We start from the raw sequence: 17,897 nt of genomic DNA, 5'->3' as shown, positions 1-17,897 counted from the left end.
TGGTGGCTCATGTTCATCATGTGGTCAGTCGTGACCCCCAAGTCTCTTTCAGCAGTGGTGCTAGCAAGCATAGCACTGCTGAACCTACAAGAATGCTGCCGGGGGGCGTTCCCCGAGGTGGAGTACCTTGAGGGGTGTTTGAGCGAGTATCAATGTACACATGTTGGGTGTTCACAGCCGTGTCGTTAGATTCAGTAGAGACAAGACCCAAGGACTATTTTGGACCATGCTGGAGATGGACACTCTGAAATGGAAGATCTCTGCCAGTGGCCTCCTCTTACATGACTGGGGCTCTGCCCTGGTATCTCGGCTGATTGTGGCCGACTCAAAATGACATGGGGACGTAGCAAGACTTTTTGGTGGGTGATATCTTTTATTGGACCAGCTGCTGGTTGGGATACTGAGACAAGGGTATCATAGTACCCTTCCTTGGGTGTCTCACCCAAACCTGAGGAAGGGGATCGTGATGCCCAAAAGCTTGTCCGAGTCCATCCCTTGTGTGCAATTAGTCCAATAAAAGACATCATCCACAAATGTATTGTCTCTCTCGCATCTTTCCGGGGCCATCACAACTACAAAGTCACTGCAATGCTACCAAAACATGGAGAGACTCAACCCTGCTTTCAGATAAGTAGGTCCCATGATGCTTTGACTTTAGAAGTCAAAACTCTTTCTTGGAGTGGAATAGTTACTTGGTGAGGCATGCACTGCTGGGTCATGCAACAGTTTAAATCAAAGATTGGTGTTGGCTGGGGATTGGTGCATTCTGTTTAGCCACAGTGCAAGCGCAGCTGGGGGAATGGTAGAGGCTGCTTCTGGAGGTTAGGGAGGAGTTTAGTCTGCTTGGCCCATATCACCCTTGGCATCTCAGTTGAGGCTGCCAACAAGAGGCTCCTCACTTCCCTTCTATGTGTGTTTTAGCATCATGCTGAGGTTTGGGTGGATGCTCTTAATTTACTCTGTTCCCGTTCCCTGGTTCTAAGTCCAAGGCAGACTGCGAGGGGCAGAAATGCTTGTAAATTTAATCCAAGTACCCCGCTCTGAAGTTTCCTTGGGAGTGAAAAATATGTTTGATTAAGGAAACTCCGTCTTCAGAAAGCCTATCAGCATACCTAACTTTGCACATCAGAGCTGGCTGCAGAACATCTAATTAAGTGGAACTGCTCTTTGGGGAACTGGGCTTGCAGAAAAATTAGTTTTCATGTTCCTGGCCTGATGTTTATTAAACGTGTCCTCCCTTTTTTCTTTCCTTTGCAGTTTTTATCTGTAGTTTCATGGTGGCAGCCCCTATATTTGGTTACCTTGGTGACCGTTTCAACCGAAAGATCATTCTCAGCTGTGGGATCTTCTTCTGGTCAGCCATCACCTTTTCAAGTTCCTTCATCACTGAGCAGGTACGATCTTGGCAGAACTGGGAAATGTCAGCAGAGACGTTCTGGAGAGTGTACTGAACAGGGTGGGATCCTTTTCTAAGCTTCCCTCCCCCAGCATACGTGTCCTGGGGAAGGCTCCTGACAATCATTTGATATATAACCCATTGCAGTGTTTCCCACACTTCTGGGACCTCTGTCAGATCTCAGCATGTCTCTTAGGGCGCACTCACATTCAGACTTTACCCTGAAGGCTCTGAAAGTGTGTGGAGCTTGGGGCCATAGTGGCCCACCTCTGATGAGCTTGCAGACCATAATTTGGGAACTGCATTGTGTGAGCTTTTGTGGGACAAACTAATGCTCATGGTCACATGTTTCATTAAATCCAAAGTGTGTTCTCCCCCCAGGCATATGAGTCACAAACATCCCAGGTGAATTGCAGCGCAATGTGACATTAACACCTGTGCTTTAGTTTGAGGAAAAGCTTACAGACATTGTACAAATTAAGCAATTTCGTGACTAAACAGCGACTTTCTTGTCCCCTGATGTCATAGCATAATCCGTGGTATGCGGACACTGTCTCTGTTTGCAGGACACAGGGTACACAGACTAAGTACATCAGTTTGGGCTCAGGTTTTGAATCGGTGTCCTCCATCAGTTTCCCTGATGGGTAGGGAGGGTAAGTGGGAGGGCTTGGATTGGGTATAGCTTCAGCTCCCCTTGCACCAACTAGACGATCTTGCTGGGGAATTGATGTAATCCTTCAGCTCACCTAAGTTTGGCAAGCTATATATAACATCCCTGGCTGCCTTTTGATGCATATCACCACCTTCCCTGTTTCAAGACCCTGTCAGCATGTTTGTTTTCTTGCCCGTCAAGGATACTGTCAGGCAACAATGGCCTGGCAATACGTGAGGGGGAAAAAAATCCTCACTTTAAACCATACCACACAGGAGTTTGTGGGTTGCAGGTGGCAACATTCTTGGAGACATAGTTATGCCAGTAAATAATTGTTACTGGCGTCATAGACTGATCTCCCTGGCGAGCATCAGGACTTTGTTCCTGTTCTCAGTCTAGCTGCATTCCAGAAATTGCAGTGCTGTGGTCACACCCAGAAAACAGCCAGATCCCCGCCTATACGCACCCACAGACATGCCATGTGGTTTCCAGTAAACAGTGGTTGCCATCACAGGTGGAGAGGAAGAAGTCACACCTCCAACTTCCTTACCTTCACATCCACTTGGATGGGGCTCTATGTCCAAGTGTTTAGTAATAGAAGGCCAAAGCCTTTCCCCCCTGCAGAATTGCTCTGGTTTCAGATGAGTCCTTTCAAAGCATGCTATAAATGCAATTCTGATTGATGCCAAAAAAGCTGGTAGTCCACCAGGGACAACAGCATCTGTATTAAGCCATTGTACTTTTATTGAGAGCCAGCAGGAGGAACTGACTGCACTTTGTACTTTTATGCGGTACTTACCTAAGGGTACCTAAGGTAGCCTGTAAGGTCGCGTCCAGATGAGAGAGCCCAGTTTGAGACGCTGTAAGAGGCATGCTGGGAGTGAAAATGTCACCTGTGCTGCATATTTGCAGTGCGGGCTCTAATTTTGATACCGGCAAATCCCAGTATATTAAAAAACAAAAACAAAAAAACCCCCACCCCTGGAAAAAGAGCCGCAGGCAACTGGAGGCTGGGTCCTCCAAAGAGATGCTCTGGCACCCGGCCAGAGCATCTCTATACCTGCCCTCTTCCCCTGCTGCTCCGGCATGCTGCCTCAGTGTGTTGGGGCAAATAAGACCTAGGCAAAGCTTTGGCAGTGGCTCGGACCCAGGTGCTGTCCAAGGTAAGTGGCCGTGGGAGGGGGAGGAACACAACACTGTGTGTGTGGGGGTGGAGGGACAGGGAGGTGGGAGGGCTGCTCAGGACGGTTGGGTCTCCCACCTGCCCCCCTCGCATGGCACACAGCCCCCTCCAGCACAGCGGCTATCAGAGCACTCGTGCCCGCTCCTGGCAGAGACCCCGGGTGACATGGGGCTGGCTCCAGACAGCTGCACAAAGCACTAGCCTGGTCCCTCCCAAGCACCCTTGGACAGAACCAGGCCACCTCCTGCTGTCATGCGTGGCTTTCAGTGTCACATATAGGGGCTGTGCGCCCTCAGACCTGTCTGGGTCCTGCCTCCATGTGCCCCATGCACCGTCAAGCCAGGCTGGCTCCATCCAGTCCCTGATCCCCGGTCGAGGGCTTCCCAGAAACGGCACGGGGATTGCTGGGGCCTGGGTACAGGGAGCAGAGCAGCAAGGGCTGGCACTACTCACACCCACAAAGCAGCAGGTGGGACAGCTGCAGCTGGACTCATCTCCTGGTGCTAGGATGCACCTGCTGCCGGGAGGAAGCTAGTGGGGGCAGGCAGGGGTTGCGGGTCAGGAGTGAGGGGCAAAGGCAGGAACAGGGCACTGGCATATCAGTGCTGCTCAGTGCCCCACATCCTGGTAAGCAAAAGGGGATAGGGGCAGCTCTGATTTTTTTTTTCTATGATAAAAAAACCAAAAGCAGTTTAAAGCCGGCCAGCACAAGGAGTACATCTTCTGGGTGATAGCTGCCCAGATGGCAGAGCGGGGACACCAGAAGACATGACAGCAGTGCTACCCGAAGGCCAACTGTGCAGCCATGGTCCACTAGCAGCTGGCCTAGAGGTGCAGGCAGCTCCGTTGCAGTGCCTGTACCAGAGCCCAGGTGGCTGTTTGGCCCTCTTCTGGGTCTGGCAGGCGTGCGGACGTGGGATTACAGGTCTAAGGGGGCAGATGCTGTCACAGGTGGCAACAGGTCACAGCCAGGCAGCAGCCCCCACTGCCAGACTGATGCAGCGGGTAGAGGGTGCAGGGACCTCTCTAGGTTAGGGCTGCTTCAGCAGTCCAGCTGGCACAAGGGACTAATATCCCCAGGTACCAACTGGCTGGGTCTCAGAAGCTCCTGACGGCAAGTAATCCTGAGCTGCTCACCAGGACAGCTTTTTGTACTGCTAGGGCCAGCAAATGCTGGCCACAGTGTCTAGCTCCCCCTGGCTGAAGATCTGAGAGGAGCTGGGCAGGGTCAGTTTGCCCCAAGTGGCACAATTTGCCCCCCACCAAAGTGCATGTTCAGGTACATGTGGTGAGGCACAAACCTCCGGCACAAATTTGTGCTGCTGCTATTTGAGCTGCTGCAAGTGCACATGCCCTGCATGTGTGGACGCACCCTAAGAGGATAAGTATGAGCCCTAAGGCCAGGATATATTTAAACTCTGCACACCAGGGCTTTTGTTGTTGCTGCTGGAAGTTGTAGGGGTAGGAGAGCTATAACTGAAATACCCTGAGCTGTTTAGTTTCCTTTTGCATTTTAGTTGCTCTTAGCTCTGAGCCACATACGAACCCTGGATCCAGGTATTCTGTACTCCACCTCTGCAACTATATGTCTACCAGACAGTCAGAAGACAAAGAGTTACTTAGGTACTTCATTGTCATTTATCCAGAGCTAAAGGTATGTTTGCTTGGGGAGGCAGGGAGGAAGGTGTTCGTTTTATTTGAGTATTAATTAACATTTGATAGATATGCTTGGTTTTATAAATACAGATGGAGTCAGTAATTTCATGTCATTAAATAAAATCACCTGAAATAAGGTGTCTTGGATGGTGAAAAAGGCCTGCTTTGTCCTATAGCACTCTGTTAAAGAGAGAAAAAATTAATGATATTGGAGCACAATGTTTCTCTAAACCAAGAAACAAGAAAGCTCTTTTCTAATGATTGTCCTTGTGTGCCTGATAGTTGCATAGCTATGAGTTGTAAAAATGTTACGTTGTTCTCAAACCCAAAGTTATTCATAGAGGTCATTGACCTTACATTTTGTCCATTATTGTAGGATATGGGTACATATTCAGACAAGCATCTGGATTGAATCCACTTGGACATGCCCAGAATGAAGTCAGCATGTGCCTATCTGTGTCTGCACTTTGTAGGTACAAACACCTGCTAACGCTTCTACTTCATACTTGCCCTTTAGTAGCCTTACACAAATCCCTTTGGGGGGTTTTGGATTTGTTTTGATAGTGTTTGGGGAAAACCCTTCTATCAGTTCAGACTCAGCACTAAAATGACAAGATGAGCCTCAAGGTGCGAGTGAACTGTGTTGTGGTACAAAGGCAAGCATTTTACACAGGTGGTTACTAAACTCAAAGGAACTCCTTTATCAAACACATCTCCAGCAACTATATTTTCATCTACATGAAGAGCTAAATAGTTGTCTGATTTCCTACCCCTCCCCACCCTCCCTGGCCGCTCCCTCCATTCCTTGCCTGCAACTGCAGCCTCTCATGAATAACTCTTCAACCTCCTATCTGGGTAGCATTTTGATTAATCAAATTTTGGTTGCCCTATATCTTGGTTGATCATGGAATCCTAAAAAAATAGGGTTGGAAGGGATCTCAGGTGGTCATCCAGTCCAATCACCTGCTCAAAGCAGGACCATCCCCAAATAAATCATTGCAGCCAAGGCTTTGTCTAGCCGAGTCTTGAAAACCTCCATGGGCGGAGAGCCAGCAACTTCTCCAGGTAACCTATTCCAGTGCTTTAATACGCTCCTTGTGAGAGAGTTTTTCCTAATATCTAACCTAAACTTCCCTTGCTGCAACTTGAGACCATTGCTCCTTGTTCTGTCATCTGCCACCACTGAGAACAGTCCAGCTCCATCCTATTTTGAATCCCCTGTCAGGTAGCTGAAGGCTGCTATTAAATCCCCCTCAGTCTTCTCTTCTCCAGACTAAATAAGCCCAGCTGGAGCTCTGAGCAGTCATACAGCTCTTTTACATGAAGAACAACTCTTCCTTCTCTTCTCCCCTGCCTGCCCTTCCTGAACAGTTTATATCCATCCGTGACAGTGCTGCAGTCATGCGAGCCATGCCACCAAGTCTCTGTTATTCCAATGGCATCATAGTTCTATGAGCGGATAAGTCGGTGATCACTGCGGCAATCATCAGCTCCCACCATAGCCCAGGTGATGTGGACATCTTTGCAATCCGGGGTACAGATGATGACACAGTCAATCAGGTGCCAAGGCTTAGATTGTGGGTGTTGCTGTGATGTCTTGTGCCTGTGTTTTTCTGGCGGAACAGGGTGTTGGTGATGGTGAGCCCAATTCTGCACATTTGGTCAAGAGGAGGATGGCGTTGGAGTTGAGCTTTCCTATTCCTTCCTTGCCGGTGGTTCCATTCCAGAGGCTAGATTCCCTTCCAGAGGTTGTGTCACTCGAGCTGGCTCCCAAGTGATGGCTGCAGCAGAAGCAATGCTGATGGAAGATCAGTGTTGAGGGACTCGAGGACCCAAGTGAGACCTCTTCCACCAGTGCCTCAATGAAAAACTGGTGGATTACAGTCAGCAGCATGTGCAGTACCCTCGAGGCCACCATCATCAGCACCTGTGAAGAGACACTTAGATTCTCTACCAGGAAACATCAAGATTGGTTTGATGAGAATGACTGACTGCCTGCAAGATCGAAGAGCGAAGCCTTTTGTGCTTGGTGAAATAACACCAACTACAAGCAAAATAAATTGAATCTCCAACAAGCCGAAGCAGAGGTCCAAAGGTGGATGCACAATATGAAGAACAAATGGTGGGATGACAAAGCTAAGGAGATTCAACATCTGGCTGACCTCCATGATGTGCACAGTTTCTTCAGTGCCACCAAAGCCATCTACAGTCTGATCACTCAGGACCAACCCCCTTGAGACCTAAGGATGGAAGATTCCCGATCAATGAAAGGAAAAGCACAATGCCCATTGGAAGGAGCGTTTTGGAGACCTTCTCATTTGAGACTGTGCTGTTGAGGAGAGGGTTCTCAACTCCATCCCACAACACCCAGTCAGAGATGATCTTGCAATCCCTCGAACCCTTGATGAGGTGAGAAAAGTCATCAAGCAGATGAAGAACAACAAGGCGTCTGGAGTGGATGGGATCCCCACTGAAATCTTAAAACAGGGAGGAGAGGAGCTCACACCACAGCTTCATGTCCTCATCTTAAGGATCTGGAATGATGAGGAAATCCCCAAAGAGCTCAGGGATGCTGTGACTGTGACAGACTTCAAGAAAGGAGACAAGTCCAACTGTGGACACTACAGAGCTGTCCACTACAACGTTGCTGTCCACCACAGGAAGGAACATCATGAGAACCCCTCTCAACCATCTCCTTTCACTTGCTGAAGAGCTCCTCCCGCAATCTCAGTGTGGATTTAGGGCATTAAGAGGCAAAACTGACATGATCTTCACAGCTTGCCAACTGCAGGAGAAATGTCAGGAACAACATAAGCCTCTCTACCTGGCCTTCTTTGACCTTACAAAAGCTTTCAACTCTTGTTAGCAGAGAAGCATTATGGAGGATCCTTCTGAAGTATGGATGCCCACTGTAATTTGTCACTGTTCTCTGCCTGCTCTATGACGTTTTATGAGTGGTGGTTCTGAGTAATGGATCCATCACAGATCCCTTTGAGATGAAAACAGAAGTTAAGCAAGACTGCGTCATCGCTCCAGCACTCTTCTCAATATTCCTTGCTGTGATGCAACATCTGACCCCCAACAAGCTTCCAGCTGGAGTGGAGCTAAATTACTGAGTGGATGGTAAGCTGTTTAACCTCAGCCGACTCTGAGCCAAAACCCCAGCCACAATCATTAAGAGGGCAGTAGGCTGATGATGTTGTAATGTGCGCTCATTTGGAAGCAAACTTCAGGCAATCGTCAACATCTTTACCGAGGCATACAAGAAAATGAGACTGACGCTTAACGTTCAGAAGACTAAGATCTTCCACCAACATGCTTTTAATGAACAGTCCCCAGCTCTAGTAATCCAGGTCCATGGTGAGACTCTGGAGAATATTAAGTAGCTCCCATACCTCGGAAGCCATCTGTCTCAGAAGGCTGACATCAACAAAGAAATCCAACATTGCCTCAAATGTGCAAGGGCAGCCTATGGACATCTCAAGAAATGTGTGCTTGAAGATCACGTCAGATCCGAAACCTCGCTCATGGTTTACCAAGCAGTCATGATCCCCACCTTGCTGTACAGAGCTGAGACATGGACAATGTATAGGAGATATCTAAAGTTGTTGGAGAAGCATCATCAATGCTGCCTGTGGAAGATCCTTTGAATCCAGCAGGAAGGCAGATGCACCAACATTAACATCCTCCTGCAAGCAAAGATCATGAGTATTGAGGTGGTGATCATCCAACATCAACTTCTTTGAGCTGGCCATATCATCCAGATGTCTGACTCCAGAGTCCTGACGCAAGTTTTATTCTCCCAGCTCAGCCAAGGTGTACGCTCAAGAGGGCAGAGAAAGTGCTTCAGGGATGTCTTCAAGGCCAACTTAAAAAAATGCAATATTGATGTCAACTCATGGGAGACTATTGTCCAGGACTGCCCCAAATGGAGGAAGAGGCTGCTGCAGGGATCTCGGTACTTTGAAACCTCAGGACAACAACAGGAGATGGAAAAGTGGGAGTGGCAGAAATAGTGTGTCGTGGACTATATCAAGAATCCAGCACCACCCACCCCACACAAACACACGTCCAAGCTGCAGTAGGGTCTGTTGATCCCAGGTGGACTTTATCTGCCATCTTTGGATACACAGATGAGACAATCATGGAAGACAGTCATCCTCGACTGTGAGAGATTGCCAATGAAAACGAGTTCTGTGATTGTGCAAAGACTCCCAATTCTTCCTACTTGTTTCCCGGGCTCTTTGCTTTCGTGTACAGGCACCTGAGGTAACTAGCTGGTTTATCGTCCTCCCTGGGTTGGCCTGTATTACAATATTTCATCAGGGGGCCGTATAAACCTGTGATTGCTTCATTCCTCTCTTTCTGAATAGCGTCGTGTGAAGCCACTTGGTTTCTGGGAGTGATCACACTGTGCACTGAATCCTCTGAGTGTGTGGATGCAGCTACTTAGATAGCGCTATCTCTGTTAATCGCACTAATAGTTCTCAGAGCTGACTAATTTGGCCAAGAATCTGCCTCTGGGGAAGTGTTGTTGAGAGAGGAGTTGTGTTGGTTTCCCTTCTAATGTTGGTTTCCCACACCTCTCTTCACACCAGCTTTCAAGAAATCAGCCCCCCTCTCCCTGGTGGGCAAACAGCATTAATTTCTTAAACCAAGGAGGTGGGCACTAGTGGAAAGCTAGAAACCATGAGCAGCAGTCCACAAAACAGTAATATTTCTCATACAGATGGCTCAAATCCAGGTCATCTCTTCACAAGAGGGGCTTTACTTTTGAGGTGGGTAAATTATTTCTAGGGTATAGATTGAACAGCATTTTGGGCTCCTTTGGGATGAAAGGAGATCATGTATAAATGAGATTCAACGCAGGTAAGGATGAGGTAACTCTGGTTCACTGGGGGAATTAGCCAGAACACATGGATGAGCAAACTTCAGCCTCAGTGATGTAAGGGTTGTGTGCCTCACTTTTGCTTGCTTAGGTTAGCTAACAGGAAGGGCTTGCTGGGTCACAATAGTAGCGGCCAAAAATACTTTTTACCATCTAGGCTAAGTCGTTGGGCTGTGCACTGTTTTTTTTCTGGAAGTGGGTCCTGTGCACTTATTTCTGTGGCAGAATATAATGGATACTTTTAGAGGTGACAGTGATGGTTTAAGTTGCACCCCGGGATGGTGGCATGAATTAAATCCAGAAAGTAACAGAAGTTAGAGCAGGCCCAGCAACATCAAGGTGCAAGATACATCAGGGGGTCTGTGTCTTCCGGCCTCTTATATCCTTCCTAATTAGTTCAGTATTTAGAGATTCCTGTGACACTGGGAGAATAGGAGCCCAAGACATGCATAACACACAGCCTGCCCTCTTTCTACTCCCTCTGCAGGTAAGTTGCAGTGACTTACTCATCTGTACCTTCACCACTCTTTGCTTCCTTTCAGAAAGGGAGCAGCAGCACTCTGTGGAAGAGCGTTAGCTGAAGCGAAAATCCGTGTCGGCACGCAACACTGGATATAACCCTCTCATTGCAACTTGCTTAGATTAAAAGAGAATTGATTTTATTTCAGGTTCCTGTGTTTCAAGGAGAGCAAAAAGAGAAACAGCAAATTACACACCATCTGAAAAATGTAGCTGAGTTTCAGAATAACAATTGGGTTCCTTTGCAAGCAAAGAGAAATCTCAGGCTGTCTCTGAGTCTTCAGCAATTTGGCATGAGTTGCTGCCTCAAAGATACCTTAATGCACCTTAGGTTCCACTGAGTAAGATAAATTCTCAAATGTAAAAGCAGAAACCAGCAAAACTAAAAGCCTTAAGCCATTTTTTATAAGTATGAAGGAAACGGTGTTATTAGTGAAGTCTCTTTGAATTGATGAATTGTTTGTCATCCCACTGTATTTACACCTGAGGTCTGTTTCCAGCGGAAGGCAAAACAGATTCGCAATGCTAGCTGGGGTCTGGGACATGCAGCTGTGTCCCCTGACTTCCATTAGATGTCAGCTCCTAAAGAAATCTGTGCTGAATATAATGCAGATGCTGATGGACAAGGGCTGTAAATAGGCATGGCAGTATTTTTGGTACCTGTAGGTTTCTGAGTCTCAGCGGTGACTTTGTAATAGGAAATTTGGACTCAGACATGTCTGTTTTGTGCTAGCCTATTCCAGGAAAAGTAATGTCTGCTGCTCACCCTCCCCATTGTAAAGAAAGACGTGTGCCAAACCCTGCACCCCCAACTCTCCAACGTTAATTCTGGCCTATTCTTTGTTCAACTAGGAACTGACTCCTCAGGTTCATGGCTCCTCTGACTACTGTGCTCCATTTAGGGCTAGGCCCAGATGTGCCAAAATTGGAGCCTGGCTTGTACATTATTGCAAAAAGGAAGTTGAGGGGTGCCATGTCCCTCCTGTCTCTGTAGGAGATGCACACCACTTGCTCCCTTTCCCATGATTCTCCTGCTGCTATTGCACCTTCCATCCTCTTCCTCTTTTTTTCAAAAGGGGGTGGTGTGGTTGAGAGGAGGGGGATCATATTTACAGCTACTGTTCTCTGCCACAGAGCCCTGGCTGGCATCCAGGCACCATGGAAAATAGGCTTCCTTTGCAATAGCTGGATTTTCCAGTCGCTCGGAGATGGGCCATGACCATAATACCACAGGGGAAGCTGCTGTTGTAAGATAAGTGGCCATCTTACAAGAAGTAAGCTGGAAGCGAGTACCTGAACTTTTGGGCACTTTACTGGCATGCAGGAAACCCAGCATGGGAGGGCAGAAAGCCAGAATTATTCTAACCATACACAGTGGTTAGAGCAGGCTGAGTTGGGGGGGTGTTGCCAAATTCTGCTGCATATTCCTATCTTCTACCCATCCTGTAGTCCTGTTCTAACCTTTTCTCACCCCAGGAAGTGTGTGTGTGTGTGTGTGTGTGTAGGGGTGGGGTGGGGTGCTCTCAGCACTGCTTACCTGACACTGGGAGAAGAGGGGGAGCACCTCCATGCTCTTAATTGAGGAGGGGGAGAACCCCTTTCCCACCACCCCCTCATCTTAACCCCTCCAAATGCATGCCTGAGTCAACAACACATTCAAAATACAACTGAAAAACCCAGGCGGTGTGAACAGGTCCCAAATCCTGAATTTCCACTTCATGTATCAGAGGAGCTCATTGGAAAGGGGGCTCATTTCTGCTAGCTAAAAAATTTGAAATAGAAATGGCTATCAAAAATCATATTGCTGCCAAGTGGATCGTTTCCCATCTCTGCAGTGTCTCCAGAGTAGCAATGGGTCTCTTTTCACCTCCAGGAGTCTAAAGCAATCGCAGAGGAGTCTTGGCAGCATCTCCAGAATACCAGCTCCCTGGGGATAGTGGCACTGCGTCCCATGAAAACCTTTGAAATCACCTTCAATGGCTTTCATGGTTTGCACAGTGCTGTTAGGTTGGTTACAGTGTCTCCTGCCCTCTGTGCATGGGTTCATTGACCAGTCAACTATCCTGAGCATGCTGAAGCAAAATTCATGGATGCTGAAAGAAGAAGAGAGGTGTCTATTATTCAGCACTGCTGTGAGAATAACTCATGCATACTGCTGCTGCAGAGGCTTTTGTTGCCAGCTCATAAGTATAGAGACAGCAGCCAGCACTGAAATGTCAGTGACCATGTCTCTTTCCAAATGGTCGAAGGCACTGCTTCTTCATTTACTTGTATTGTTATAGCACCCAGAGGATCTCGCTGAGATTGCGGTGCCCTGTTGTGCAAGATACTGCTCAGTCATTGCAAGAAGACAAATCCTCTTCCAAAGAGCTTTACAGCATTGAATAGCTCTGTTCTATGTTGTGACTGAAGAAGTCCCCCTGCACATTCCTGGATCTGCCCATCTATTAGCTAAACAATGGGAAAGCTCATCCGTCATCTCCCATTCAGGAAGGGGGAACTGATTTTCCCCCTTCAACAATGAATACTGGAAAGAAAAAGAAAACATCCTATGTATCTTGCCTTTAAGCTTGCTAGTAGGGAAAGCCCTCTAGAGCTGTCTGAACTATTCAGTGAGGAAACATGGCAAAGCAGAGTTTGTTTCATTTGTTGTTAATCAACGTGCATTCTTAAAACAATATATCACCGAGGCCTCATAATCCATGTTTTGCTTATCCTTCTACAGCAGTTGTCCATTCTGCTCAAGGGTGCGTGCCCAAACCCACTGCAAAATAATGCTTTATAAGTATTTTCCACAGTCTTTTAAGTTCAGCCTTCTTCAAAACATTAAAGGGATGGAGAGAGAGAGAAAGGTTGCTTAATACATCAGAATAAAATTGGCAAGGAAAGAAATATTGACCTAAATTTCCAAATGGGTGTTACAGTGGAGAGGTGAGTAAATATTAAATTACGCCTAGACCTAACATAGCCCATTTAATGATTGTGATGAGACTGATGCAAGCCATTCCAAGAAAACTATGGAAATAAGATTCCTAGTGAATTAAACCTGGTTTGGATATAGAGCAGGGGTAGGCAACACCTGGCACAGGTGCCAGAGTGTGGCACTCAAAGTTATTTTACTTGGGACGTGCCCCTCTGTGCGGATGGCAGGGAAGGGGCTGAGGCTACACAGCCACAACAAGGATCAGGCCCCTCGTGGCGCTCCTGCCATCCATCCTTGGCACCCCAACATCTTACAAGTTGAAGTTGCAGGCATTTTTGGCACTGCCCAAAAATGTTGCTGACCCCTGATATCAAGCATGCTTGTGAATCACAGGAGTGGAACATGTCCTTTGCCACATGAGCCCATCTGTCCACGATTCTTAACTGTTAGCTATGAGCAAGTGCTGTAAAGCTTGAGGAAAAGCCATTCAACATTAATCGTTACAGGACCAGATTGAGAAGATGAAATGCAGGTGGAAGCCAGTTGTCTGAGGTGGAGATGCATTCAGGTAGTTTCTTATATCCATGGTCCTAGGGTTAGTTGAGAATTCATGCTCATTTCATGCATCTTGTAGAAACATATGGTTTCTTTACAGTGATGATAAGTATTTGGGTTTTTATTATTATGCACTAATGTCCCTCACGTACAGGGACATGTCCACTGAACATGAAATAACTGTTTAATATGCAGCCAAGCTGTTAGGAAAGTCTATGAGAACTGGGGCTGTCCTCATATAAGGACATGTGATAGCCTTGCACCAGGTAGCAGAGCGGTAGCTCCTGCTGTTCCCTGGCTTGTAGGCTTTTTCCATCGGGTTTACATTGGGCTTAGTACAAGAGGCATTTGGATTCTAGACCATCTTCTGGATATGTTGGTGCAGAGCTTGGACTGCAGAGAGATCCTTTGGGTGGGGCTGTAGGTCAGTAAGCCCTTGGTTTGGGAGCATGTCAGGGAGCTTGTGTCTGGTGTTCTTCAGGTGTGACCCTTGGAAAAGCCATTGGATGCTTTTGGAGAATGTTATTAATGATCTCTGCCAGAGACAAATGAAACTGAAATAATTAATTCAACCTAGGGGTGAGCTTGTTCAGAGGTCTGAAGTCGAGTCTTTTCTTGGCAGTATGCAAGGATGGCTGCCTTTGGAGAAGTGTTCTGTCCTGAACTGTGGTGTCCACCAGAGACCCAAGTGGGCATTCAGCATTTTTTCCCTGAGCTAATAGACTGGATTTGCAAAGGAAAAGGGTCATACTGATGGAGAGGTAAATGGACCCGAAATGAAGACTTGAGCAAAAAGTCCCTTGTCCTTACAACATACTGGGGGCTAGATAAGAGAGACAGAGAGTCTACTGACAAATGCCCACAGTAGCAAATAGTATTGTAGTAGCTCCATTCATAATATAGTAGTGTGCAAGTGATACATTGCGCTAGCAAACCCAGTGCAAAGTCTGCTGGTAAAATGTTAAATTTGCACAAAAAAGGTTTCTGTGTTCTAGGTGTATATGCCAACAATATGACGGTGGGAAATGCACCAGACAGCATATTGTTCTTTTGAAACACTGACATTTCTTGCAAGTACAGAAGTTTCAGATACTAAGGAAAACACTGGATTTGTAATTCAGGTAGCAGTGACTTACAGAATGAGCTCAGACCCCTGCAAATCTTCTTGAGCTGGAAATCCCTAGGAAGGCATCTGAATTGCATATCTGAACATATGATTGAAATAGTCATGAGGCAGTAATAGAAAACATGAAAATGAATTGAATACAGTATAACCCTAGGCATTCTTTAGATGTAGAAGAAAAATTCACCTGGTATCCAAATAGCTTTAAATAGGATAGCCATTGTGTCAAACAGATTGGCTTTAGAGTGAAATTAATCTGCAGCAAGAAGGAAACTTGTCAACTAATAACGCACCAAATCTGCAATATAAAGATTGTTCAAAGGGAAAGCTAGTTAAAATAGATTAGCAAGCACACTGACTTCACACTGAAACCTGCGTACGTATTATTTACAGTTGATACTAAAAAAGCAAAAGATTCCTCAGACTTAATTTTTGCATTTCCTATTTCTGTATTGGCCAGAAACACTGCAGGATCAGCCTTCCTTACAGCATCTTGGTGCTCTTGGACGCAGGGTAAGCCAGGAAAAGATAGAGGAGTGTGGAAATGGAAAGCAGGTAAAAATATTCATTCTAGCACCTGAGCCATTTTGCTCACTGAGTGTGTCCCATTGGTGCAGTTAGGTTAGCTAAGCCATCATTGAACAGAAGCATTACAGGTAAAGATGCTGACTGTAAGAAACTTAGGTAATTTCATGGAATTCTCAAGGTGTTTCATTAAAATGCACTTTTTATGGACTTTTTAGAAATAGGCTTTTAAATACATGGGCTAAGGACAATGTTTTCATACTTGGGTGCCCAAATACATCGACTGATTTTCAAAGGTGCTAAAAATTTGCAGCTCCCACAAACTTACCTCTGAGTGGTGGTAAGGCTCTGTGTCTTTCAGAATCAAGCCATTTTTATCTGACTGCTACCCTCCCAATATATTTAGGTATGTTACAGAAAGCACCCACGCTTGAAAACTGTGGTTTTATTTTCCCTGTGCATCAAAAGCCTTGGGTCGGTACTTCTGTTGCAGAGAGAGGATTTCCTTTCGTCCTTGTGGGATTATAGAGGGCTTGGGCTGGTGAAAGTGAGGAATTGTTAACATTGGTGCAGTGGTTAGAGCCAGGAATTGTTCTTGTTGGATGAGCTGTTACAGCTTCTTTCCTCCCTGCTAATCAAAACCAATGAGCTGCTGACCCCTCGCTATCAAGATACCCAAGGGTTGACCGTCTGGGAAGGTATGGTCCGACTGAACTGGCTTTGTAACCTGCCTACGTGACCGCTGTTTAAACAATTTAGTGTTACTAGACTCTTCCTTTGATTGTGGCTTAATCCAGACTCTCAGGTATAAAAGGCTTTTACTCAGTGTCCCACCGGCCACTGATAATGTGGGTTTCTGATGTTCCCGATGATTTATTTGAAGGTCCACCTTTTTCTGTAAGCTACACTTCAGAAGCAGCTGTCCATGTAACATTCCACCTGATGGTTGTCTGATGAGTGAGCAAATTAATATATTCCTTTTCAGCTCCTTTCCAGGCCCCTTTGCTAATGTAATATTAATGACCAATAGCCTAAACCAAGAATAGCATCAATTCCACCTTGTGTCACATAGTGCTTCTAATGCAAGGCAGCACAGTTCAATGAGAGTCACTTTAATTGCCAAACTGAATTGCTGCTTTGTCTTAATCAAGGCTATTGTCTGGTGGTTGTGCACTATCAGGTCAATATGATTGCCATATGTGGTGGCCCAGTAGGGGGTGATCCTGAGCTGAGCCGCCCGCCTTACTGCGCCCAGCAAAAATCCCAGCTTTGGATGCTTCTCCAGGGCCACCCACTTATGGCCATCCCCCATCCTGGAGCACACCCACAAGCCTAGTGTACTGCTGCCACCACCCAGACTCAGGGAGTTGTCTGGACCCTGTGCTGCCTGGGATACACAGACCCTGTATACCTAGGGGTTGCTTAATCCCCGCAGGATATACCTGGGTGCTTCTTATAGCCTGAAGCATAGAAAGTAGCCTCCCTTAGTCAGCTGAATAAAGGGAACAAGAAGGCCTGCCCAGTCCCTCTCAAGCATGTACAACAAGGCTGGCTATAATGGATAGCTTTATTGGGTAGAGTGGGTAGGCATGGGGATGGGTACAAGTCAGAGAAGTAGCAAAAGAATAACTCTGAGCAAACAGGAGCAGCATGGTAGCCTTTTGATACACAACTAAAGTACATTAAACTACGTTCTTAGTTAAGTTCCTGGTAAGTTAGTCTTTTCCCCATCCAGTGAATGAGAGAATGCTGCGGAGGTCCGTGTCTCTTTGTGTGTGCGTTTTAAAATGCCCACCAGTCATCTTCCTGCAGGGATCCCCTTAAATAGCCCTCCTGACCTCACCGCTTGGACCCAGTCAGGGACAGGTGTCATTTGATGCCAGCCAATCAATTTGAAAAACATCACAGTTACCTAAGGGAGCGACATGGGCTTAAGCCCCTGTCCCTATGCCGTGAGGTCAGAGCTCAAAACAATAGAGAGGTTAAATCCACACCCTCTTACCTGAGGCCGGTCACGTATGCAGTAACCCGGGGCAATCAGGTTGACCGGCACATGAGAGGGGAACAGACGAGCTAAAAAGTGAGGCAGCTTGGATGGGGTTCTTTCACACCATATAATTAAACTACCATATTTACTGGCATCTAAGTTGACACTGTATTTAAGAGAACCCCTGATAATTAGATTCTCTATCTAGAACATGTATAAATTTGTTATAATTTTCCAGGTATAGAACCTAGTTATCAGAGGGTTGTCTTACATCTGTCCCCCTCCCACTGCTACAGCAGGGAAAATAGTGGCTGCAGGGAGGGATCAGGTGGCCCACTTGGCCTCGTTCCCCCCTCCTCCCCCCCCTCCTGCCTCTTCCCCCTGCAGCCTCCCTGCCTGTTCCTCCACCACCAGCACACCTCAGCCTCTGCCATGAACACCAAGTGCCCCCAGAGGCTGGGGGGCACGGCGAGTTCCCGCAGGCAATGGC

The 17,897-nt window shown here is 46.8% G+C and overlaps 1 protein-coding gene across 2 annotated transcripts in view; it reads left to right on the top strand.

Annotated features, from left to right (window-relative positions):
• SPNS2 (sphingolipid transporter 2) overlaps positions 1–17,897 on the top strand; it is a 146,446-nt gene that overhangs the window by 51,317 nt on the left and 77,232 nt on the right. For both annotated transcript variants that reach the window (XR_002096323.1, XM_019511419.1), the window contains exon 2: positions 1,258–1,394. Coding sequence is in view for 1 of the 2 variants with exons in the window: in XM_019511419.1 (XP_019366964.1) it covers positions 1,258–1,394 (137 nt within the window). In the remaining variant the exon portion in view is untranslated. The remainder of the gene's footprint in view (positions 1–1,257; positions 1,395–17,897) is intronic.

Source organism: Gavialis gangeticus, unplaced genomic scaffold, assembly GCF_001723915.1.
Source record: "Gavialis gangeticus isolate Ggan-Ray unplaced genomic scaffold, GavGan_comp1, whole genome shotgun sequence".
Lineage (NCBI taxonomy): Eukaryota > Metazoa > Chordata > Crocodylia > Gavialidae > Gavialis > Gavialis gangeticus.
This window is presented reverse-complemented; position numbering and strand designations above follow the sequence as displayed.